Source organism: Chrysemys picta, chromosome 1 (genome assembly GCF_011386835.1).
Source record: "Chrysemys picta bellii isolate R12L10 chromosome 1, ASM1138683v2, whole genome shotgun sequence".
NCBI lineage: Eukaryota > Metazoa > Chordata > Testudines > Emydidae > Chrysemys > Chrysemys picta.
Window position 1 is genome coordinate 22179192 of NC_088791.1, and position 25894 is coordinate 22205085.

Sequence of the window (25894 nt, forward strand, 5' to 3'; positions counted from 1 at the left end):
TTATTACTGCTACTTCATTTAGTCCTAACATTAATAATTATTCCCAGTGGAGAAAGGACCACTACCTTGATGCAAGGGGTTGATTGTTTCCTGTTCTCTTATTAATTATGCTTTTCTAAAAGAGGAACAAGTTCTTTCTTTGGTAGTTTCTTGATGTTTTTGAAACAGTTGGCCAGATTGTTGTACTGCAATGTATGCTGGTATAAATCTAGAGCAACTCTGTTAAAGTCTAACACACACACTGGTAGTGGGCCTGCCATGGAGCAGAGGGACTAGGAAAGGAGGGACAGGTTGTAGAAGGCAGGCTGGGGAGTCTGCCATAACTTAGACAGGTGCCTATGGCTGTCTAAATTACACCAGGTTTCACATACCGTCGAGGATCAAAAAAGGCACAAAAATGACTTAAAGCCACATTATCCCCCGGTGCCCCTGGGATGTGAATTCTGTACAGTAATTCCAAGAGGCACTGCACAGAATCTTACCCTATATTCCAACTGTTGGTTCCTTTGTCAGGTGATATTTTTTCATTGATTTCTGTGCAATCCAGATTTTGTACTCTTGGAGATTATCAGTAGACCAGTGTAAATTCATACTGAGTTTGGCCCAGAATTAATCCTAAATATTTCATGTAGTCTTTGCTTGAATAACTATGTAACAGAGAGACTTCATTATGGTAACTGATATATTGTACAAAAGGTATCTCTCATTGTATCTTCTTTAATAAATGTTTTTGCCAGACAGTGTTAAATGTTTCTGTAATTCATGTGCATGTAATTCTCTACATAAAAAACATTTCAAAGCATGTTTAGCATGAAAAGGAAGAACTAAGTATTATATTGTCAAATATGAGGAGATACAGTATTACAAATTTACATACAGTACATTCAACATATATTCCTGTTTGTGCAGAATAATTTTAAATATGGTGCTCCTGAAAGAGTGAGATTTGTATAGGTCACCATACAGAATGTGTATTGTGCATGTGAAATGTCTCTTGAAGACTTTATTTTGAATGGCATGCAAACATAACAGAAAAACATTATTTTTCCATAACAAGATATGAACCCTAAACTTTAACATAAAATGTTATTCTCTGTGATGTCTGGACTGCAAGGCAAACCTCCATTGTTTGCTGAATTCGCTCAAATATTCCAGTGCTCTGAAATCTACTGGTGATTAACATTTGCAAGTGCTCTATTGTGTCTTATTACAGTATCTCTGCCTGTGATAAATATTAGTAATATCTACTAAAATATAGTTTGTAGTTCAGAAAATTGCCCTTATTCTCGTTCAGGTATTCTCAGGATTAACCTAAAACCCTGTTACGGAGCCGACAGCATATAAACACACACACAACAGAAAGCAGCAAAGCTGGATTTAGGTACAAGGGGAAGCCTTATAGAATCAGATCTGATTTACTCCTGCTTATTTAATATGTATAGATACAACTGGGTCACCAAGCTGCTTTAGCCATGAGGTAGGAGTAGCGTAGCAACAACCCTCAGTAGACTGAAAAATCAGCAGCAGTAATATCATATTAGGTCTGCAACATGCTGACTGTATTTTTTCAATTTTCAGTATTCCCAGAGTCATATTTTGATTTATTCAGATAACCCCATTGCAGTATTTTAAATAGATGGGATTTGTCCCTGTAGCCGGCCCAGAGATCAGAATTACTTATTGGTTCAAGTGCTTCTAATTTTTCATAAACATCAAGCGGTGCTGGACATCTAAAAATACCCATCGAAATTCAAAAATCTGACTCTTGCTTAATATTCATTTTTAGTCAGTGTATTGTCATTTAAAGGGATTCTGATTACACTGGCTGCATTCTGCAATAACTGTTCATAAACCAACAGGTGATGTGACTAAGGGAGTGACAAGGAAGGAGGTCTGAGAGTGTGATCTGAGCTAAGATTTAAATATGACTTAGATAGGCAAATACTACAAATATCATCTATTGTACAGTACTTGGAAGGTCAGGGGGACATTTAGGCATCACGTCAACTGTGTAAAATTTCAGCCTATGGCTGGAATCAGCGAGTATTGCAAACACTTCCGAAGTATTCATTTGAAATGAATAGACTTGTGTTTGTAACGTGTGTGCACTTTGCAGCTGAATAAGCTCGGTTTTCTGTCCTCCCCATAGCAATGAACCTCCTGTGTTCAAGACATGGAGGCTTCTGTATTATTTATATCTTAATGGGCCTGTTCCTTCAGCCCATCTGGTGCACAAGAGAAAGTAATAATGAGTCTGTTTAACAAGCAATTTACGGCATTCACAAAAAGTTGTGATTTTGATTGCTATACTGGGAAGGGAGAAAGGACGAAGTGTAAAACCTTCTGTGTAAAAGTAAAATGCTGGTCTGTGTAAGTTCAGGTCAGGCAAAGCTTTTTACTATAGTGCCACCTAGTGGTTGAAGCCTGCAAAGTATGTTGTAAGATGTCTCATTAATTTGCGATAGAAATGATTAATATATAATATGTTTTCACCATTGAGATGGTTTCCCTAATATTTTATCTTTTGTGAAAATGAGTTGCATAGCACCGTTGGGCCAAGGCTTTATTTATGATGACTTGTGTTCATATGTGCTAATCATTCTCCTGTTGGCTGATTTTCATTATGGCTCAACGTGAGTATATTTTGCTCCCACCTACACCAGAAACAGCATAGATATATACTGATCGAGAGGTTGGGTCTGAACAAATATATAAAAAAAGGGAGAGTCCCTTGTGATAAATGGGAAACATCTATTTTGGCTATATAAAAACATATATATGAACATATTGGATACAATGTACATACAGTGCTTTCCTGTAAAGATCAGATTAATATAATAAATCATTTGTACTAATGATAAATGAATGGTAGAACTACTTCCATGTCCCAAGATGATGCTCTTTGCATGCTCTGTTTTTGATGCTTCCATTTCTGATTTCCTAGTGGATGCTGCCTGCGAGTTTTGCTGGCAATGCAAGTAATATTCACTCCAGGCGATGGGATGAAGGGGACACTTTGGATCTCCATGTAATAAAAGGAGGAAAGTCAATTTAAATATTTCATTTGTATTTAAATTGCCTCCCACATTCTCCAAAAGAAAGATTAACATTGAACTGCAGATTTAAATCCTCTTTACTCCTCTGAATCTGTAGATATAAAGAGAGAATTTCTAATGTACATCAATTTATACATCATCTGTGAAACCAAAGATTTTTCTTTGGCAGTGCTGTATTATTCAGAATAAATTTCATTAGCAGTATATATACTTTTTGACTAAATCTTGGTTATGGGATCCTCATAAGAATGTATGCTTTGAGGATTTATGTCCTATTTGCCCTTGTGGTTAACATAGGATAGACTAGGATATCAAGGATAAAGTTCAAGGACAAATTTGAGAACCGGGGAATTGGGTGTATGTGGCAGAGAGAGACAGCATGGAACTGAGTCAAGCTTCTTAGCGTCTAGTCTCTTAGACGCTCACGCACATGTGACCTGGGCAAGACACCTTTTGCTGCAGTTACCTTGCAAATTAAAGGTTTCAGAGTAGCAGCCGTGTTAGTCTGTATCCGCAAAAAGAAGAACAGGACTAAATTTGTTAGTCTCTAAGGTGCCACAAGTACTCCTGTTCTTCTTTTTGCAAATTAAAGAAGAATAATACATGACTATTTCACATGGGAACTGGGAAACCTCATTCATGTTTGTAAAGTGACTTGCATGGTAAACACATGTCTTCTAGTTGTAACAATTGGGTGTTACTTGCAAATGTCAGCTATTCTTTTAAAGATGGCTCCTTCAACCCACAGCACAGTACCAAAAATCCATCTTAAATTTCTTTTCGTCACAATAATATCTTGATTTCAGTATGATTACTTTTAATGTGATAAGTGAGGGGAAAATATCAGTGTGTCAAATGCCCAGTCAATGTACATTTATTATGGATAAGCTAAAAATGATTCTTGAATAAAATATGGATTAAATCAGTTCAGATTTTAAATCTTTAATAGGACATAATTGTTATCATAGGATTAATATATGTGGACTTTTTAAAAAAATGGCACATACTTTTTTGAAACAAAGTAGGTGAAAGTTATTTTGTCCAATTAGTCACAAAGACCATGGTACAAGGTCAGGTGATTTTCCTCTGTTGAAAAGTGAAAGGAAACTTGGTGTAAGGATTAGTAAATAGGACTCAGAGTCTAGTGAGCTGGGCTCTATTCTAGGCTGTGCCATAGACTTCCAGTGTCATGTTGAGCAGGTCAGTTTTTCAGTTTTGAGGTATATAAAAGCCACTGTAAAAGTGTGAAGTATATATTCTCACAAACAATCTGAAGGCAGTGTAAGGAATGTACTTCCTTGCACTATTACTGTTTTACTTGTTTATAATGTCACCAAATGCTACAGGAGAACCAAATTGTTTGATTTCTATTCTTGGATAAGTTATATGGATGGTAGTTGTCAAATATGGTATGCAGATATTTTTGCTTATAATAGCTAAATGTTTGAAAGATTAATGGTTGAATTAGTGCTGGCATATTTGATATGAATGTAACAGAAAACTGGCCAGATAGGATATTTCTTGCCATGTCTGAGGTTCCAAATGGTCCTGGATGAGTCTGGTATTTGTCACATTGTCAGCTGGCTAGAGCGCTGAACTATTTTAGTATTGTGCAAAAGGAAGGACTAACCAGTTCTAAGGGCAGTCTGGAGGCTTTTACACATGAAGTGCTTCAATTAGTTCAGTTCTTTAGTTTATTGTAGCTCAGATTAATTAAATATAACCCTGAATTTTGTCCCTCCCTACGGCCGTTTTTGTCAATCATTCTTTGACCTTCAGACTCTTGGGCTCCTCTCCTGAAGAATAGGTTGATGTCCACTGTGGAGGATTTTACCTAAACTGATTGTTTTATCTAATAGAAAACTAGTCTTGTCTACTTTGTTTCCTTACTTCAGCCTGCTGTCCTCTAATTATAGTCTAGCATTTGAAGACTCTTGTTTTCCTGGTCTAACACTCTGTTTTACAAATATGCAACTTCTCTCTTCGTTATAACTTTCCTCAGTAAAAGTAGACATTTTGACCTTGTCTTTTTCTTTGTTCAATTAATATTTTGTGCCAGTGTTGCTCAATACAATTTTTTTTCTGCAAGATACATGCAGTTAGCTACATAACTGCCATACATTTAGAAGGTAATTTATCATTTAAAAATGTATAAGTAACTATCCCAAACGCTTGGTGCATTACAGCCATTTAAAAATTATATTTGATATCTTGTGAAACACTATTAACAAGTGAACCCTTTGGACTCTGAATTTAATAAAAGTGATGATGGAATAGATGCCATCTGCCCTACTCCTTGTTCCTCCCATGTAGAAGCAGAGACCCTCTGTTCTCACATGTTTTTATGCATGTACACCTTGTCTAGAAATGGTTCCCCTCACACTCTCTTGTACTGGGTTATCCCTCAGGTGTCTATTGCCTGCCAGACTATAGATAACCTCAATGTTGCTTTTGCAGCAAGTGTATATCCTGACTCTTGGGTATTTACATATTATGCATTTTATATTAATATTACCATAGCACCTGTGGACCCCAAAATCAGGGCCCCATTGAGCTAGGTATTGTACAAGTAAGAGACAGAAGAGCTTACAGTCTATGTAGGCAAGATGTTATGCATCTCTCAACCCTGTCACACTTTCCCATATCTTAGCTGGATTTCCACATATCCAGCTGAGAGGCAGAAATACTGCAGGTGTTTGGCATGTGGTGTTTGCCCGTTAGAGGACACTGTTTTCCCTGTTAGATCAGGGCCTGGAATGAGCAGCCAGGAGTCGGTGGCAGCAGTGGCAAGAGAAAGCACCGGGGGCAGCAGCCGCACAGTGAGGGGGCCCATACCACCTCCAGACTCCCTGCCTTGTTCCTCAGCCAGTCTTCCCTTAGATACCCAAAGAGTCCCAGCATCTACTACTCCATAGCACTCTCTAGGTCCCTCCATGGTCCCTCTGCCCCAAGTAGCCTCAGCATCCTCAACCCCTGGAGCTCTCCCTTAACCCTTTGATGTCCCAGCACCCAGTTGACTTCCTAGCAGCCACCCACTCACATACTCCCTTGAGCATGCATATACCTACCCCACCACTACCCAAGGCAGGGTGAGGGTATATTGACCATATTGGCTAAGCAGCAGTTCTGCAGAAAAGGACCTGGGAATTACAGTGGATGAGAAGCTGGATATGAGACAGCAGTGTGCCCTTGTTGCCAAAAAGGCTAACGGCACATTGGGCTGCATTCGTAGGAGCATTGCCAGCAGATCGAGGGAAGTGATTATTCCCCTCTATTCGGCATTGGTGAGGCCACATCTGGAGTATTGCATCCAGTTTTGGGCATCCCGCTACAGAAAGGATGTGGACAAATTGGAGAGAGTCCAGCGGAGGGCAACGAAAATGATCAGACAGCTGGGGCACATGACTTACGAGTAGAGGCTGAGGGAACTGGGCTTGAAGAGAAGAGTCTGCAGAAGAGAAGAGTGAGGGGGGATTGGATAGCAGCCTTCAACTATCTGAAGGGGGGTTCCAAAGAGGATGGAGCTCGGCTCCTCTCAGTGGTGGCAGATGACAGAGCAAGGAGCAATGGTCTCAAGTTGCCGTGGGGGAGGTCAAGGTTGGATATTAGGAAACATTATTTCACTAGGAGGGTGGTGAAGCACTGGAATGGGTTACCTATGGAGGTGGTGAAATCTCCTTCCTTAGAGGTTTTTAAGGGCCAACTTGACAAAGCCCTGGCTGGGGTGATTTAGTTGGTATTGGTCCTGCTTTGAGCAGGGGATTGGACTAGATTACCTCCTGAGGTCTCTTCCAGCCTAATCTTACATGATTCTATAAGATCAAGTTTATACAAATTATTTCATTAAATTTACATATTGTAGATGGAGCAGAACAAAGCATGGCACCTTTGGATTGGTGGGAAGAAGATGAAACATACACGTCAAGTAAACATTGGGTTGCCAATAGCATGTTAGTTCCATGGTGTATTATTTTTATTATTATTTTTGCGAGGGTGTGGAGGTAGATTGTTGGGAGGGCATTGGCTAAGAGGTCAGATGAAGGGAGAGAAGTACATTGAAGGGAGGTGGGGAAGAAAGTGAGTATGGAGGGCTGGTGCAATGAGGCTAAAGTGAAGAAACTATGACAATGGGAATTGCAACAAACAGCCAGTCTGCAGAGCGGGAAGAATACTAAAAACTGGGGGAGGGGGGAGGGGGTGAAAAAAAAAAAGCAGTCTGCCATTGATGATATGAACAATGCCCAAAGGTCCCTGTTATAGCTGCATCTTTCTGCTGCTGTCTGAGTTTCTGGGCCAGCTTCTCCCTGCAGATTTTCTTCTTTGAGGTCAGATGGCTGGGTGGGTGGTAGAGCTGAAGCCATATGTGCCATGTTGTCAGAAGAGAGTGGTTCTGGTTTCATGATTCTGCGTCCAGAGTGTTGATGTGGGAAGAGTAGCTCTTTCTGGGTCTCAGCTCCCTCATCTCCACTGTGGTATGGCTATAGCTGTTCAATGTATTGCAACAGAATTTGGTTCTTAGATTTCTGTGAAACTTGATTAATCTGACTGAGACTGTTTAATGTTTCCACTCTTCTCTTACAAAAAAAGAAATGGATTTTATGCAAACATTTGTACTGTAATGTCCTCTCAGTACTTGATTGTCCATTAGAAAATTTTCTTTAAAAAATTACTTTACCTCATGTAATGCTACCGTTCCCAGTTTCAAAATTAGGTCAAGGCAAATTGAAAGACTTCCTTAGCACAAAAATGTTTTGTGCTCTCACATCCTATGTGCACCTAATAATTAGGTGGTGAGTCATCATTTACTATTATAAGAAACAGCATTTGAGTGTGTCCGTTCATAACTTCAAAGCCTATTTTAACAGCAATGTATACACTTGTGGTTTTGCTGTGTGGGCAAAGCACATTGTACTGCTTCTAAATCAGAATCACCACAAACCAGCGTTTCGGGGTGGGGAGGGGAGAGGAAGACTAGAGAATGGGGAGAAACCTTTAGAAAAGGACTGAACTTTAAAATTATTAATTGTGTGAATATTTTCTAGTAGGAATCCTCAGTTCAATACCAGGTCTAGATCTACACTTCTAGCTTGATATTATTCTTGCACTGCATACGATAGTAGGTGACTCAAAGGAATAGGGAACATCAAAACTCTGAACTGAATTCACCTATGTTGTCACTTTTTTTTTTTCAGGCAAGGGTGATAACCATAAAGAGTTTGCTTCATGGCTAAAGATGAGTGAGAACTGGGCACCATATATCTTTCTCACCACCCTTATTCTCTCCTTGGTCCAAAACATGCCTACTTGTTGTTTTCTGAAAACTAAAGCTCCAATCCACCAAGTTTAACAAAATGCAGCCTCCTCTACCCATCTCAGATGGTGACATAACAGGTTCAGAGAATGCAGAATATCTGAATAAATATAGCATTCTCTCATGGTCATTCATGTTTAAGGTCTGCACTACTTACATTCTATCAATCTTCTCATACATTGCAGAGTGTATGTTGTTTGTGGAGCCTAAGGTGTTACCGACTGACAAATCAGGAGAGTCAGACCAGGCTCCTCAGAGGCTAATGATGATAAACATAACACCAGATCCAATTCCCTTAACACTGGAAAGATTACCGTAAGCTTTAATGGCTTTTAGATCAGGGCCATAGAAATGAGAAGACAGAATAATAGTTTCCTGTTCCCTTATTGATGCAGAAGAAAACATGTAGATGTTTTTGTTAGCTATTTCTCATGTCAGATACACCCTTATATCAACAGTTATCAACAATTTTAGGGAAGTAGGTGGGGGAAAATGCCTTGGAAAAACAGAATATGTACTAGGAAGCCGTATCAATAAACCATTGAAGGGCATCACTAACAGGGGCAAAGAATGAACAAAATCCGCTGTCTGACAAAGCATATGGAACATGAAGATGACGAAGTATTAGATTAGTGCTAAAATATACAATATTCAAAATAAAAATAGACGGGGGGTGTTCGCGTGTTTGGGTTTTACTAGGGCTGTTGATTAATTGCCGTTAACTCATTAATTGCCGTTAACTCACACGATTAACTAAAAAATTAATTGCGATTTTAAAAATTAATAGCGATTAATTGCAGTTTTAAATCGCACTGTTAAACAATAGAATACCAATTGAAATTTATTAAATATTTTGGATTTTTTTTACATTTTCATATATATTGATTTCGCTTACAGCAAAGAATACAAACTGTATATTATTTTTATTACAAATATTTGCACTGTAAGAATAACAAAAAAAAAGTGTTTTTCAGTTCACCTCAGCACAAGTACTGTAGTTCAATCTCTTTGTCGTGAAAGTGCAACCTACAAATGTAGATTTTTTTTTGTTACATAACTGCACTCAAAACCAAAAGAATGTAAAACTTTAGAGCCTACAAGTCCACTCTGTCCTACTTTTTGTTCAGCCAATCGCTAAGACAAACAAGTTTGTTTACATTTACTGGAGATACCGCTACCCTCTTCTTATTTATAATATCAGCAGAAAGTGAGAACAGGTATTTGGATGTCACTTTTGTAGCTGGCATTGCAAGGTATTTACGTGCCAGATATGCTAAACATTCGTATGTTCTCACTTTCATTTTTTTCATCGCGCGATGTAATTTTTTTTCATCATGTGACAGCCCTAGTTTTTACATTAATTCAAGGATGGCTTATGAAACAACAGTGACATTGGAAAACAACAAATTTCTTATACTCTCTAGTTAATGTGGCACTTCGACACGTTTGTTTTCTAACAAAAAGAAATTACATGTGCAATTGTACATGAATATATAGTATAACAAACACTACCGTAATAATGTCGACTGAATTTATTCACATATAGTCAAGGAGCAAGAGGGAGCTGCATGCACATTTGCAAGACAGGTTTGAAACAGATTTGATTTTTTTTTTCTCATTCTGACCTAGTTACCTGGGCTGTTGTAGGCCTTGGAGTGCCAGTAAATGATAGCATAAACAATACTTTGTAGGCTAAGCTTTCCACTGTTGGTCATCTGCCCTACAAAATAAATTAATAAAACCTTTACACTTAAAGGATTTATCTGTTTATCTTTTGAATGCACCCAGTCACCATGATATTTAGGTGTTAAGAGTGAGCAATGGAAAGAGAGAAGGTGGGTGACTTGGGGGGTGAAATCCTGGCCCCATTGAAGTCAATGGCAAAACTCCTATTTATTTCAACAGAGCCAGTATTTCACCCTAGGTCTCTTTCTACTTAGATCCTAACTCTGCACCTAGATTTCCGACTAGAGCTTAAAACATGTTACGAGGCTCAGTAAATATTCCCCAAGCACAGAACTACTGCCCCAGAAACTTCAGCATTATTAGTGAGAGTTCTCAGTTGCACTGCACTTAGTGGCTATCTGCTGACATACATAAGATGCCCTTCACAATAAAGCAAGGCCTTCTTTATACCTATAATTAAAATCTGTTCCCAGACAATGAAGCAAATACTTTCCCCCCCAGATACAACTCAGGCAGGGAAAATCCTGTAAACGATGTCTTACAATACTACCAGCTGTGCTATTCTTCCCACTATGGGCCTGATTTTCTGCTGACACTTTGCATCATTTACACTCATGCAAAGAAAGTGTTAATATGCTACCATTCTGATTGGGTAGTGTTTTACAATTACTTGGCACTAGGTGTATGGCAGTGGAGAAGCAGGCCGCATATAGCTATATCACTATATGAGCAGATTAAATGTAGGAGACAGCTACTTGTGGGACTGTTGATCCCTGTTATCAGTCACTTCCACTTCTTCTTGTTTCTGCCTTTCTCCCTGTTCTCACTTTTACTTTCTCCCTCTGTCTCCTTGATTCTCACATTGTTGCTAAAGATCAGCCACTGAATTTTAATCAATTAATCAATAATTACTGGACAAACACTTTTGATTAACACTAAAAAAATCAATATGTATATATTAGACAACTCATTTTATATTTTTGGTTTATTGATAAGTATACTGGATAGCATTGAGCTGTGGATGAAAAATGACTGTTCTCTAACATGAAGTTATCATGACATGAATAGGATACTACAGGAGAACAGCATTATAACACCAATATAATGAGTGTCTAAAAGCCCCAAAGTGTGGCTAAAGATGAACTCCAATCTCAGATGAAAGAGAAAGACTCCCATTCTCAGAAATTGCCATTTCTGCCAATTGCAATGCATATTTTAATGTATCTTTAACAAATGTTTAAAAAGAAGCAATACTAACCCCCCCCCCCAACCCTTTTCCTTCAATTTGTGCTTGGCAGTCTAGTCTGTTATAGCATGACTTAGTACTTGATGCTTATTATATTTTGGGCAACTATTTATTTTTTTTAAGTTGTTTTCTCTCATCTCCATTGTAAGGTTTTCCAAACTATAGATTATTTAATAACCAGAACCATCATGATAGCGCCTGTGATGTCATTCAGGATCCCTACCAAGCTAAAACCTTCTCTGGCTTTACTTAGTCTTTTGTTAAAATATCAGCTCCAGCCCTTGTCTGGGGGAATGATTCTGTATTAAAAAGCGGGGGCGGGGAAGGGATCTTTTCATCAGCTTTAAGGCCTGATCCTCCATTCAAGTTCCCAGAGCCGTGTATGAGAACAATAGAAAAACAATACCATCAGCAGTATTTTTAATACCAAACCTAAAATAAAACTGAAGTACCCGTTGCAAGTGATGGTAATACCTTAAGAGTTTTTCCTTTCAACTTATCTATTTTCATTATCCAAAATCATAACTTTCTTTATGGCCTTGGACCTGTTCCTACTGAGTCAATGTAAAAACTCCCATTGATTTAAAATGGTGCATGATTAGCATTGATAATACCTGCCAGTAATTCATATGTCTTCTACTATTGGTGTTGATATGGTAGTTGCCAGTTCTGCAGTACACAGTAGCACAGAGCATACATCCACACATAACTGATTTCAAGGCATTGAAAATTAAAGTACTTTCTAAGTAACCTAAGAGCATGTATTGAGTAACAATACAGAACATATGTGTATGGTCAGGAATTCTTTAATTAGAGATCACCTTATCCACTTATGCTCTGCCTCGTGGAAACCTTTTTATGCATTGCTTCCTTTGGTATCATTCCATAACTGCTTATGGTATCACAGGACTGAGACACTTGCTTTAAACACAGGGGGTTTCTACACATTTTTCTTAAATACTAGTGAAGAAATTGGTCCTAGTCTATAATTATCTGTTGTCATATTGCTTTGACATATATTGTAAATTTGACAAACCCTATAATTAACATATATATTTTTAACTACATCTAAGATTCAGAGGTAATAATTTACTGGAAAATTGTGTGTATGCGTACACGTTAGACACAAAAAAACTATATTAGAAGAACATTAAGGTTGTAAAGCCAAGAATTAAATAAAAAAAGGTTAGGAAATGCCACACTTAAGGTTGCCTGTACAACCTTAATTCATCAACCATGTGTGTATGCATTGTGATACAGTATTTAATTACATGATCACATGCTATTTTTTCCAGAGCACCACTGCCTCATTCTATGCACAGAAGGGATGGAGCATACTTTGAGCAGCTATTTGTCCTCATTGTTCAGAAAACAGAATTATTAATTTCCTCATGAGGTTTTCTATGGTGCTCATAATTGAAGTATTTCAGTACTTCACACTCAATTGATTAATTTATCTTCACAACACCCTCATGAGATGAAGATATTATTATCCCCATTTTATAGTTGGGGAGCTGAGGCACAGAGAGAAGAAGGACAAAAGTATCCATTAATTCTGAGTACCTAATTTGGGATGTCTAGGATCTGATTATTCAGAGTACTTAACATTGTATACTCCTTCATCTGTTCAAAATACAGCTCCCATTGACTTCAGTTGCAGCTGTGAGTATTCAGAACTTCTGTAAATCAGACCCAAAGGTCTCCGGTCAGGCACCAGAAAATGAGGAACTCACACAATTAGTGACCATCTGTATACAGTTTGGTTTAAGTGACATTCCAAGTATCACGTAGGAAGCCAATGGCAGAGTCGGGGATAGAATCTGGTTCTCCAGGGCAGCATTTCACTGCCTTAACCATGAGACCATTCTATCTCTTCCTGCAATTCCTTGCCTCGTTTCCCACACGCCTTCCGAATTCTGAACCTAAGAAGGCGAAGGCCCTACAAACAACAGCCAGTTCTGATTTGTCCCCTGTGCAGATCCATCCTGTATACTTAATGAGCCGGGGGGCTGTGTAAGAATTAGTATGTAAGCATATATTTTAAAACAGTATCATGCATATGCACAAGGGAATCAAAGTAAGCTAGCATAGGAAACCTTAATTCAGACATTTCCTAACTATTGAGTGCTTGACTTGGCAACCCTAATATACTTTCAACATAGTTTTTGTGACTGTAAAGCAACTTTGACATTAGAAATTGTATCATGTGGCATCTATTAACACCCACGTGGGTCATCTGCCAGGTTCCAGTGTTACCTCTAATATTTTAAGTGCATGGGTGGAATGAATTTAGTTATGTGCACCAATATGGGGGTGATGTGGGGGGATGGGGCCGAGGGGTTCAGAGTGTGGGATGGGGCTCAGGACCGGGGCAGAGGGTTGGGGTGCAGGCTCTGGCTGGGGGGTGTGGGCTCTGGGTTCATTGGGTGGGTCTGGAGATGAGGGGTTCATGGTGCAGGAGGGGGCTCAGGCTTGGGGCAGAGGGTTGGGTGTAGGGGGTGAGGGCTCCGGCTTGGGGTGAAGGCTCTGGGGTGGGGCCGGGGATGAGGGGTTTGACGTGCAGGAGGGGGCTCTGGGCTGGGAAATGGGGTAGGGATGCGTGCTCTGGGGTGGGATCGGGGATGAGGACTTCAGGGTGTGGGAGGGGGCTCTGGGCTGGGGTGCAGACTGTAGGGTGGGGCCGGGGATGAAGAGTTTTGAATGCAGGCTGCCCCAGGGCCAGAAGACTCCCCCCAGCCCTCTCCCTGCCTGCAGCAGCGAGCTCCGGGGGAGGGACTCCTCCCCGCTCTTCCCGCCAGCAGCACGGGGCTCCAGGGAAGGGGCCCGTGACAGCCCTGCACACCCCAACTTGCTCCCCTCCCCAGTTCCCACCTATGCCCTACCTCTCTCCTCTCAAGGCCCCTGTGGCTGCATGGCCCTTCCTAACCTGCTGCACGGCCCCGCCGTTTAGAGGGATCTTAGGTTGGAACCTTTAGATCCACCACACAGAACTCTGCCATTAGAGCTAACAGAGTAACTGATAGCAGTAATAAGTTGTCTTTCTCTATGGCTACATCTGTATTTATGCCAGTGTGTGTATACCTTCGCACAGGTATACATTCCAGTGTAGAAAGTGACGCATTGCATACGCACCAGAACCGTAGGTTATATACTTCTATGTGGCTCTCTACAAACCCAAGCAATGTCTCCAACATCTACACTGCTATTTTTAAGCAAGACAAGGTCCAGCTGCTGGGCACAGTTGCCAACTTTCACACGGTAAATAAGCACCCCGACTTCCATAATAAGCCAAAAATCAAGCTAATCCCATTTCAAAATAAGGCCAAAACAGGCCAATTCCTAAGAACCCCAACACTCCATGTGACTAGATCCCCCCGCCGTGCAGTCTGGGACTGTGGTGGGCCTGCTGTGCCTTCCCTTTGCCCCTACTTGCATCCCCTTGCCCCTGCTTGCCAGCAGCTGATCAAAAAAAAAAAAGAAGCAAAAAGCTGCAACAAGCTACAAGCCAAAAACTAGCCAACAAACAACTCATAAGCCAATGAAGTCAAAAAGAAGCCCAATTTCTGTGTTTTTTCATGGGTTTGGCATGTCTGCTGCTGGGGCCTTTCCCTGCCACAAGGAAAAGCTCCTGCGACAGGGAAAAGCTCAGGCAGGGGAGAGGCCAGGGGGAAAGGCTCTGGCAACTCCTCACTGCTGAAGCCTTTGCCTGCTGCCTCCCCCGATGGAGTATTTCCCTGCTGCGGGGAGTGGGCTGGGTCTATCCTGTGGTGTGTATAGCCACACGTGGTAGTGAAAGCTCTAGCACAGGGGAGGCAGAAGGGAAAGGCAATGCAACTAGCTGCTGGTGTCTTTCCCTGCTGTTTCCTTCCCACCAGAGTCTTTATCTGCAGTGAGGAGCAAGCTGTGTGTATAGCTCTGCACGGCAGTGGAGAAAGGCTCTGGCAGCGGGGAAAGACTCTGCCAGCTCCTCGCTGCTGGAGTCCCCTCTGCCTCTTCCCATCAGAGTTTTTCAGTGTGGCGTGTAACTACACACCACAGTGTGGACGCAGCCTGCTTTTTCACTTCGGCATGCAGTTACATGTACATAGAGGGGGATGCCAGTGGGTTTCACAGATGTTTGCTGACAAAGGAAGAATGGTGAGCCACAGTAAACTTGGGATCCATTCAAGGCTCTGGAAGGAGTGTGCTGTAGTAGTCGCAGACTCTTCTGCACATCCCCCTAAGAGTGAACCCTTCTGCTCTGACCTCTCCATCCTACCACTGTCCCAGTTCTATTTCTTCCCTTCCCCTAGCTTCTCATTCTAGTCCCATTTGGTTTTGCTCAGCCATTCCTTCTCTCTCCTCCAGACTCTCTCTCTCTCTCTCTCTCAGTCCCAGTTTTCTTCAACCCATTGATTGCCTCCTTGCCCAGCCAGTCCCAGTTCCCCCTCCTCATCTTATCTTGCTTGCCTTCAGTTGCCTCCCACCACCCAAACTCCTGTTTCACCATCACCATTGGCTCCCAGTCCTAGTCTACCTCCCTGGCTTCTTCAACCAATCTGTCCCCTACCCCAACCATTCCCTGGTACCTTGTCCTAATGTAACGATGCGGTTCTGGCGGGACCCAACTGAGAATCCCAATCCAGGACAAATCGCTTAAAACGGGGCAGTTACAGCCCTAGGCTGGGGTTTTTCCACCTCTAAGGCAAACCAAACCAGGCAGACAAAGAGGACTTTGGTTTCACCCCACTGGCTAACGACAAGTCACACAAGCAATTCCCTTAGACACTCCAGTTTCCCAGTATCCCCACCAGTGCCACTCGTTATGGGGACAAATGGTTATGAAAACCAATACCCCATTAAAAGAAAAAAGGTTCTCCTGATCCCAAAGGATCCAGACCCAGACCCAGGTCAATATACAAATCAGATCTTACCCACAAATCATGCTCTTGCCAATCCTTTAGAATCTAAAATCTAAAGGTTTATTCATAAAAGGAAAAAGATATAGATGAGAGCTAGAATTGGTTAAATGGAATCAATTACATACAGTAATGGCAAAGTTCTTGGTTCAGGCTTGTAGCAGTGATGAAATAAACTGCAGGTTCAAAATCAAGTCTCTGGAATACATCCACCACTGGGATAGGTCATCAGTCCTTTGTGTAGAACTTCCATTCATAGCAAAGTCGCTCCAGAGGTATGAAGCAGGATTGAAGACAAGATGGAGGAGAGGCATCAGCCTTTTATAGTCTTTTCCAGGTGTAAGAACACCTCTTTGTTCTTACTGTGGAAAATTACAGCAAAATGGAGTCTGGAGTCACATGGGCAAGTTTGTGCATACTTTGCTGAGTTATAAGGCGTATATATATAAAAAAAATCTGCCTTCTCTCCATGGGTCAACTGTATAGCTGATGGTCCTTAATGGGCCATCAAGCAGGCTAGGCAGAGCTAACACCAACTTGTCTGGGATGTCTCCCAGAAGCAATGCATAAGTTTGAAATACAGGCAGTATAGAGCCAATATTCATAACTTCAACTACAAAATTGATACACACATATAGACAGCATAATTATAACCAGCAAACCATAACCTTGTCTTAGACACCTGATTTGACCCCCTTTACACAAGATTTGGTGCCACTACAGGACTTTGGTTGCAACCATGTTCTATATGGTCCCAGTTCAAATCAATAACGTGACACCTAATATCCCCTCTCTCTGGCTCTTCGTCCCAGTCTCTTTGCCCAGCCAATCCTTGTTCTCCCCCTGCATCTTGCCCTCTCATCTGATCTCAGTCGCCCCCCCCCCCATTTCCCTCCCCAGCACACAGTCTCCCTATACAACCAGTCCCAGCCTCCCCTATGCCTCTGGCCCTCAGTTCCGTTCTCTGTGCCCAGCTTTTCCTGGACTCCCACAATGCAAATCACAGACTCCCTGAAACCAGTCCCAGTCTCACCAGGCTCCTTATCCAAATCTACTCCTTTCTATCTCAGTCCAGCTCTTCGAGTCAGGCAGCTTCCTCCTCCACATTGTGGACCTTGGCCTGTGCACTAAGAGAGGGGTCATTGACAGCTCAGGAGAGAGTGGCACCCAGCTCTCAGTTTCAGTACCTGACCCTGTCCTGGCACAGAACAGCTGGGAACAACATTTACAGGGGAAATCCAGCTTTCCCCCTGTATCCCTGGGCTGGAACATAGTCATTCTGTGGTGAGGGTGCATGTGTAGTCCAATCTCCTGCAGGAGCTGTGAGGTGTTGGAGCATGCTCAGTGAGGATAGACTGTTTAGAGATTTTTACCTGCTAAACTCTAAGAAGTCTCCACTTAGCAACTGTGAAGTGATTTTTCAAAGGTTTATAACTTGGCCAAATTTGAGCAGAGTTTCACAGGGACAGTAAAAGACACATCCCTGACACAAAGGCCATTCCTGCCAAATGTCAAGCCCCCGTTCCAAAGTCTGGGTATGCTAGAGCTCCTGAAAGAAAAAATCACCAGAATCAATATAGCACAACAACATAAGAATAGTCATACTGGGTCAGACTAATAGTCCATTTAGCACAGTATCCTGTCTCTGACATTGCCCAGTGCCAGATGTTTCAGGGAGAATGAGAACAGGGAAATTACAGAGTGATCCATCCACTCCCAGCTTCTGGCAGTTGGAAATTTAGGGACACCCAGAGCATGGGGTTGTGTCCCTGATCATCTTGGCTAATAGCCATTGATGGACCATGAACTTATCTAATTCTTTTGTAAACCCAATTATACTTGTGGCCTTCACAATGTCCCTTGGCAACAAGTTCCACGGATTGATTGTGTATTGTGTGAAGAAGTACTTCCTTCTGTTTCTTTTAAACCTGCTGCCAATTAATTTAATTGGATGACCCCTAGTTCTTGTATTATGAGAAGGAATAAATAACACTCCCTTTTTCACTTTCTCCATCCCATTCATGATTTTATAGACTTTATCATATTTCCCCTTTAGTTGTTTCTTTTCTAAACTGAACAATCCCAGTCGATTAATTTCTCCTTGTATGGAAGTTGTTCCATATCCCTCATCATTTTTGTTTCCCTTCTCTGCACCTCTTCCAATTCTAATATATCTTTTTTGACATGAGGCAACAAGAACTGCACACACTATCCAAGGTGTGGGCGTGCCATGGATGTATATATAATGGCATTATACTTTCTATCTTATTATCTATCCTTTTCCTAGTGGTTCCTAACAGTCTCTTAGCCTTTTTTGAATGCTGCAACACATCGCGTGGTTGTCTTCAGGGAACTCTTCACAATGACACCAAGATCACTTGAGTAGTAATAGCTAATTTAGACCCCTCCATTTGGTATGTATAGTTGGGGTTATTTTCTCCAAGTCCATAATTTTATAATTATCAACACTGAATTTTATCTGCCATTTTGTCGTCCAGTCACACAGTTCAGTGAGATCCCTTTGTAACTCTTCGCAGTCAGCTTTGGACTTAACTATCTTGAGTAATTTTGTATCATCTGGAAATTTTGCCACCTCACTATTCACCCCCTTTTTCCAGATCATTTATGAATGTGTTGAACAGCATTAGTCCCATTACAGATTCTTGGGGGACCCTGCTACTTACATCTCTACATTGTGAAAACTGACCATTTATTCCTACTTTTTTTCTATTTTTTAACCAGTTATTGATCCATGAGAGGATCTTCCCTCAAATCCCCTGATTGCTTAGTTTGCTTAAGAGCCTTGCATGAGAGACCTGGTGAGGGATATATTTTTCACTAGTTTTCTTTTTCAAAATGCCTGAAATGTCTTGGCTGAAACTTTTTTTAAAAAGCAGCCTAAGGTTGACACCCAGCATATAAAATTTCAGCCTGAACACTTAAAATTTGGCAAAGTTCTAAGGAACTGAGAACAGGGTTTTCTAATGCGAAGAGACAGGTAATAATACTAGGTGGCACTGCTGCTAGCCCTGCCGATAGTAGATAGCACATATACCCATAGTATAAACAATTGCTTCACAGTAAATGAAATCCAGAGCTAAACTATTAAAGGCATAGTAAAAATAAATAAATGCAAACAAGAATAATCGGAAAAGATTCCATAGTTGTAAACTATAGATTTTGTGTTGGAGACAAATGTCATCCTCTTCATTGCACACACACTCATGCTACCTATATACACTATGAATCAACATGTTTCTACAATATTTAGTGTACTTGAGTGAATAGTACAGAATAATCATAAAATGTAAGCACATTGTATTTTTGTCTTCCATGTAATGCAAACGAGTGAACAGATTTTGCAAGAATTCGATATTTGAAAATATTAATAACCTGACTCACTCCCTGAACAGATGTCTACAGTAGCTTTATCCTGATTATAAATTAAAATTTGCCTAAATTCATTGTTGGTAGGAAAATGGTAACTACAGACAGCTAAACTAATTAGACCTATAAAATAATTAGAGAGAGTTCTATCTCCTCAGTGTGTGGTGTTGGGATTTTTCATGCAACTAAATCCTGAAATGTACCATAAAAAATGTTGCTCTGATCAGAGCACAAAGGATGTTTGTTTTTTATACCATGTACAAAATGTATAAAACACAAAATATTGTCACTTTGAGAATGACGACAGAGCTTGGCATCCTAATAAGATTATGTGCCAATATTTCTTCTATGCTTAGCGCTATAATTAATAATGTGCATCTCCTGCTTGCATTGTGTACACATATATATTCAAAAATAGTAGGACACAAATGTCAAATGAATATACTGTGTTGCATGTATTTGAACAATTATACAAATAGCTGACTGGCTATGATATATTCCTCCAACACATCAGAAATAACATCTGAGTGACATTCAAACTGTTTATGCTATTAGGTTATCTCTGTATCTATTTATCTTGTTTCAAATACAAGTGAATGTTTGCAGTCATTGACACACACAAGGTGATATATCCTATCAATCCATGTACAGTCCTGAGTGATGTTTGTATTTTTCTTCCAGAGGTTCTTTCTCTTTAGTTTTATGCTTTTATTTATCAGTCTCCATTGTCTGATATAAGAAAAGGACTTGATGGTTCAAGGATAAACTTTAGAATCTGACGTTCAGTCATAAAAAGATTACTATACTGAAAGGAGCTGACAACACAAACAAAAATCAAAGTTAGGATGGGTAATTAAAGTTAATGCTATATCCTTAATTGTAATGAACTGTGACCGCGGGAATGTGCAAACACCATATCAGTCAATGGGGACTCAATCTTCAGATCACCACCACTAAAACCAGAGGCTTCTGTGAGCAACAGGAGCACTCTTAGGCTGAATCGGCAGGTAGAAATTGACCTCTCGGGGATCCCCGAATCGATGCTCTTACTCCACCAGCGGAGGTGGGAGTAAGCGCCGTCGACGGGAAGCCACAGAGGTCGATTTTGCCGCCGTCCTCACAGCGGGGTAAGTCGGCTGCGATACGTCGAATTCAGCTACGCTATTCACGTAGCTGAATTTGCGTATCTTAAATCGACTCCCCCCTGTAGTGTAGATGTAGCCTTAGTTGTGAAAAAGAGGAAGCTGGTATAGTCAGTGCATCTAATTACTAGAAGGAGACTCTCATAAAATTCTATATTCTAGGTTGGTATATTATACATGGATAGAGGAGCAGCAGAGAGAAAACTTTTTTTGTGTGGGGTGTCACCAAATTCCTGTGGGGTTGTAGGAATCTCTTTTTGGTTTGGGCCTGCATGGATTTTGCACCCCTGAATTTTGCTTTGATTTCTGGGTACAAGTGAACCATTAAAACTAGAAATTCCTGATCTGGGGTTGAAACACTTTATAACCAATGAGTTTTATAATGTTTATACCAAATATAACAACTTGGCAGGTTTGCTCAGAATTCCACTCACACTCTGGGTTTGTACTAGAATCAGGCGTTTTGTCCTGTTTAGGAGTTGGGTGTGTGTGTGTAAAATTTTTGCACATCTTTAATATTTACCCATTATATACGTGCTCAGTTAGCACTTGGATAAAATGGGATGTGTTTATAAACTGGCCCTCTGAATTTCTTTATTTCTTTGGTTTAAATCAAACCTGTTGTTTCAGAAAAATAGGTTTTTGGAGTTTTAGTTTTGAATTTATCCTACAGTAAGAAAATAGAAATAGTTTGAGCATCCCAGCTAAATATGTAAAATCACTGGTCAAAATCTCCTCTTATTTACTTACCCTGAGCGCAACACAAATGGCTTGAATAGAGGTGTTCAGGATGTAAGGACAGAATTAAACTCCTGGGGCTTGATGCTCAGTTATGCTAAGGTGACTTTACATGACTGGCATTCTCTTTAAGGCCCCATACACTGCTAGAGTGGTAGGAAAGAGCTTTGGTGAGAATTTTAAAGCATATAAAATGGCAAAAAGTATCTGTTGTACCTAGTATTTATGTTCAGTCAAACCAATTCACATTTATTTGGGCAGGAAAATGGTTTTTTTGGTAATATGTGTCAACTGTCCTTGTTTTTGAATGTAAAATAGATTTTCAGGCAATATAGGGCACTGTTTGTGCCACTCCTAGCGCAGCGGTGTCCAAAAGCATATCTGTGGCTCATAGGTGCTACTGCAATACACGATACGTCACCATATACAAGACCAAATTTCAAAGAGATCACAAAATGACCTCCACTTGAGCAGGCAAAACTTTATATACACAAGCATTTGGCATGTATATATTTGATCACTGTGACATGAGTGCTAGAAGTTACCAAATGCTATGATCTCCCACCTATCATGGGTGATAGTGCGAAAAAATAAAAGCATGTGCATAATAGACAAATGGAAACCTGGTTTAAAAATTGTCTTGTTATGTATATCTATACTATGATGTGCTTATTTTTGCCAAGAGTGTTTTGTATTTTGGGGGGCCATATATAGCAATTGTTTTTGATTTGCAACTCCCATTGTGTGCTGATAGGTTTTGGGATGGGCCAGTTGATTTGGATAAAATAAGAAGCAACCTAAAACTTGACTCTCAACTTTTCCAAGGAGTAAAAGTTTCAAGAAACTTTCAACCTTTTTTTCCCCATTTTTTTAATGTATTTTATTGCATTTTTTCTATACCTCTGAAATTCCTACTTCTGTTCGACTGGTAAGGCCTGTACCAAAGGTCACTGAAACTCCAGTCAGAGTTTTTCTGCTTATTTCAGTGACCTTTGGATCTGGCCTTAGAAGTAAAGGACTGAATATCCATTTTCATAGAATCACAGAAATGTAAGTCCGGAAGAGACCTCAGGAAGTCATCAAGTCCAGCCCCATGCATTGTGGCAATGCCAAGTGAACTTAGACCATCCCTGACAGGGGTTTGTCCAGCCTGTTATTGAAAACCTCCAGTGATAGGGATTCCACAATATCCCTTGGAAGCCTATTCCAGAGCTCAATTACCATTATAATAGGAAAGATTTTCCTAATATCTAACCTAAATCTCTCTTGCTGCAGATTATGCCCATTACTTCTTGTCCTACCTTCAGTGGACTTGGAGAACAATTGATCACTGTCCTCTTTAAAACAGCCTTAACATATTTGAAGACTGTTATCAGGTCCCCTCCACCCACAGTCTTCTTTTCTGATGACTAAACTTTCCCAGTTTTTTTAACTTTTCCTGATAGGTCTGGTTTTTCTAAACTTTTTATCATTGTTATCATTTTTGTTTCTCTCCTCTGGACTCTCTCCAGTTTGTCCACATCTTTCCTTAATCATGGTGCCCAGAATTGGACACACTAACTCCAGCTGAGACCTCACCAGTGCCAAGTAGCACAGTACAGGCCTCAGCTGGGCACTACACTTTATGAAAGATGTGGGCAAATTGAAGAGCGTCGCAATATTTGCTGCCCTAATTTGAAGTATTTAAGAGACTTTGATGTTTTGGATAAAGTGATAAGTATCCAAATGTTTGTGTGCGTTATTGCATCATCTGAATCTTTTCAGGATCACCCATTGCTAGGAGTTGCATGTAGGGACTGAAGGCAGCATCTGGCCCTCAGCACATAGAAATATAGAGCAAAATAGGAAATTAAGCCAACATTATTGGCTTTAATGTTCTTTAATACTTATTTTGCAGTTTAACAATAACGCTCAGAATGTCAGTTGCTTTAATCATCTTGTGCAAGCTAATGTGAGGAACAAGAAGAAGCTGAAAGAGGCAGTCTACAAAATCTCAGCTAAAGGAATCACTGACTACAAGAAAGGCTTTACCTATGCTTTTGAACAGTTGCAAAATGTAAGTATTACCAAGTTTTCCCTCTGTGCTGTTATACTATCGATCCTTGGTAATAGAACTTTAATGTCCAGATGGTCACTTTGAATGCTCCACAAGCAGTAAACAGTGTGATATATTTTATGATGCAATTACGTAGCAAGCAAATGTATCCCATCAGTATGCTTTCCCTTAGTAGAGCTCCACTCAGCTTGATTTTTGAAGGGGAAACTTCTTTGTCACTGTGATGTACTGTTTTTGTTTCACTTTGGGCTTCTTTTTTCAATGGGCTTCTCTCCCAGTTGTCACATGGCTTCAATACTGGCTGCATTGCTGCCAGTTTTCAAAGAAGAAAGTATGTTATTACATCTCAGATTAATATTTCAATTATACCCTGGTTTAGAGTGTCTCTCGGTCATGTTTAATATATCCACCTTTCCTGATTTCATTTATTTTATACATAGTGCATGCTTGTCTGGTTATAAAGAGGTATTAGCTAGCAGAGGGATATTGGATGGAGGAAAGAGACTGTTCCAAACTATTTTAAACATGGAAAGGAGAAAGGAATCCGCCTCACCGGGGGGAATGCATTGGCTCCATCTTTTGATTATGTTACCTATTCCCATATTGTACCCACACAGTGTCTGTCTAATTAGGAGTATAGTGAAATAATATTGCCAATTTACCATAATCAGTTTATTTACTACTGTTTCTTTTAAAAATATTTAATGTACATAATCAAAATACACCTCTACCCCAATATAACGCTGTCCTCAGGAGCCAAAAAATCTTACCGTGTTATAGGTGAAACCGCCTTATATCGAACTTGCTTTGATCCACGGGAGTGCGCAGCCCCGCCCGCCCCAGAGCGCTGCTTTACCGCATTATATCTGAATTTGTGTTATTTCGGGTCATGTTATATCAGGGTAGAGGTATACTTGTATAGTTCATAATATTAGCAGCTATGGGACAGCTCTTCAAATGACGTAAATGGACTATGCCAGTTAACACCATCTTATTATCTGGCCTACTAAACAGAATGGGCTGAATTCATTCCTGGTGAAACTTTATTGACTCTTATGATCTCCCTCAATAGAGGTCAGTCTCTTTCTCCCTCACCAGCTTCCTGTTGGACGTAGGCCCCTCTCCTGTCACTCTGTATCATGCCATGGGAACAGAGCTGTTTGGAGAATTTCCATCCAACTGAAATTTTGAAGGAAAAAAACAGTATAATATTTGCAAGAATATTTTCTGACCAACTCAGTGTAGGTGGGATAAAGGGTTCAATGCCCTCTGCAGCTGATTATATGAAACTTTAAGCAGAAGGTTAAAATAATTATTTAAATCTTTTAGTCCAACTTGAGACCAATGTCACTTCTGTCCCTCTCTGACTGTGGGCATGTTAGAGCAATAACAGGAGAAAGCTAGAAGGAGTTTTGTTTAGAGCTGTAAGTTCCCCAGAGCAGAGAGACACTGGGGGTTATGGTTGGTACAAAACTGAGTATATTCTTAGCACTTAAATAATCACTAGGAAATAGAAATAGAAGTTCTAATTTGAAAGCAATGAATACAGCAAAGTCACAAGATGCACTTGTTCTCAAAGCTAAATGCAAAGGTAAAGAGAAATAAAATACGAGACTAAGACAGATCAGCTTTATAATAAATTCCAAGGATGCTAAATATTTAAAAAGGTCGAGGTCTTATAATAATTACGTAGGCTGTGGATGACGACCACTTGAACTCACTCTCACACTTAAGCAAGTGTTGCCTTCTTTGTGCCTACAGGAAAATTGCTTTATAGAAATATTGCTGGATGGAAATAAATATTTTAATATCATCTTTGAAATAAATTAAGGCACTCCGCTAGTAATATGGATGTGCTGATTTGTGAGTCAGTGTCATCTACTGTTCTTCTACATTATATTTGCAAAGAAATCTTTACTCAGTGTTCTTTAGATTTGGTGGATCAATTAATTTTTGCCCTATTGTAATGAATACTATAGAAGGAATTGTTCTTTAAATCACTTTGTAGCCTTTTGTGATTCCAAATAGGAGGCTTTTACATTGCTTTGCTTTTTCCTTCCCCAATGACATGAAAACTCATTGTGCAAGATGCATTCATAGAGTTTCATGCACCAAGCTATATTCCAGACATACAGGTAAGGGAACTCAGTTTTTAAGAGTGTGATAATTATTTCAAAGTAAAGCAATTTTATCCACAAAATGAATGTGGTAGCACCTTCATTTAAAAAAAAAAAAGATGGCTAGCTACTTGCTTGCTTAGTTGAAGTTTAAAAATATAAAATAAAATAAAGAATGGAAGATACAATTAGCATCCTAAGAGGGGGGTCAGAAAGGATTTTTAAAATAGAGAGACATCCTGTCATTAGGAGGATTA

At 40.1% G+C, this 25894-nt stretch overlaps 1 protein-coding gene across 9 annotated transcripts in view; it reads left to right on the top strand.

The window, feature by feature from the left end:
• Positions 1-25894, top strand: part of CACNA2D1 (calcium voltage-gated channel auxiliary subunit alpha2delta 1) — a 660196-nt gene that overhangs the window by 515083 nt on the left and 119219 nt on the right. For all 9 annotated transcript variants that reach the window (XM_065553645.1, XM_065553650.1, XM_008178507.4 and 6 more), the window contains one exon: positions 23362-23520. In XM_065553645.1, coding sequence (XP_065409717.1) covers positions 23362-23520 — 159 coding nt within the window. The remainder of the gene's footprint in view (positions 1-23361; positions 23521-25894) is intronic.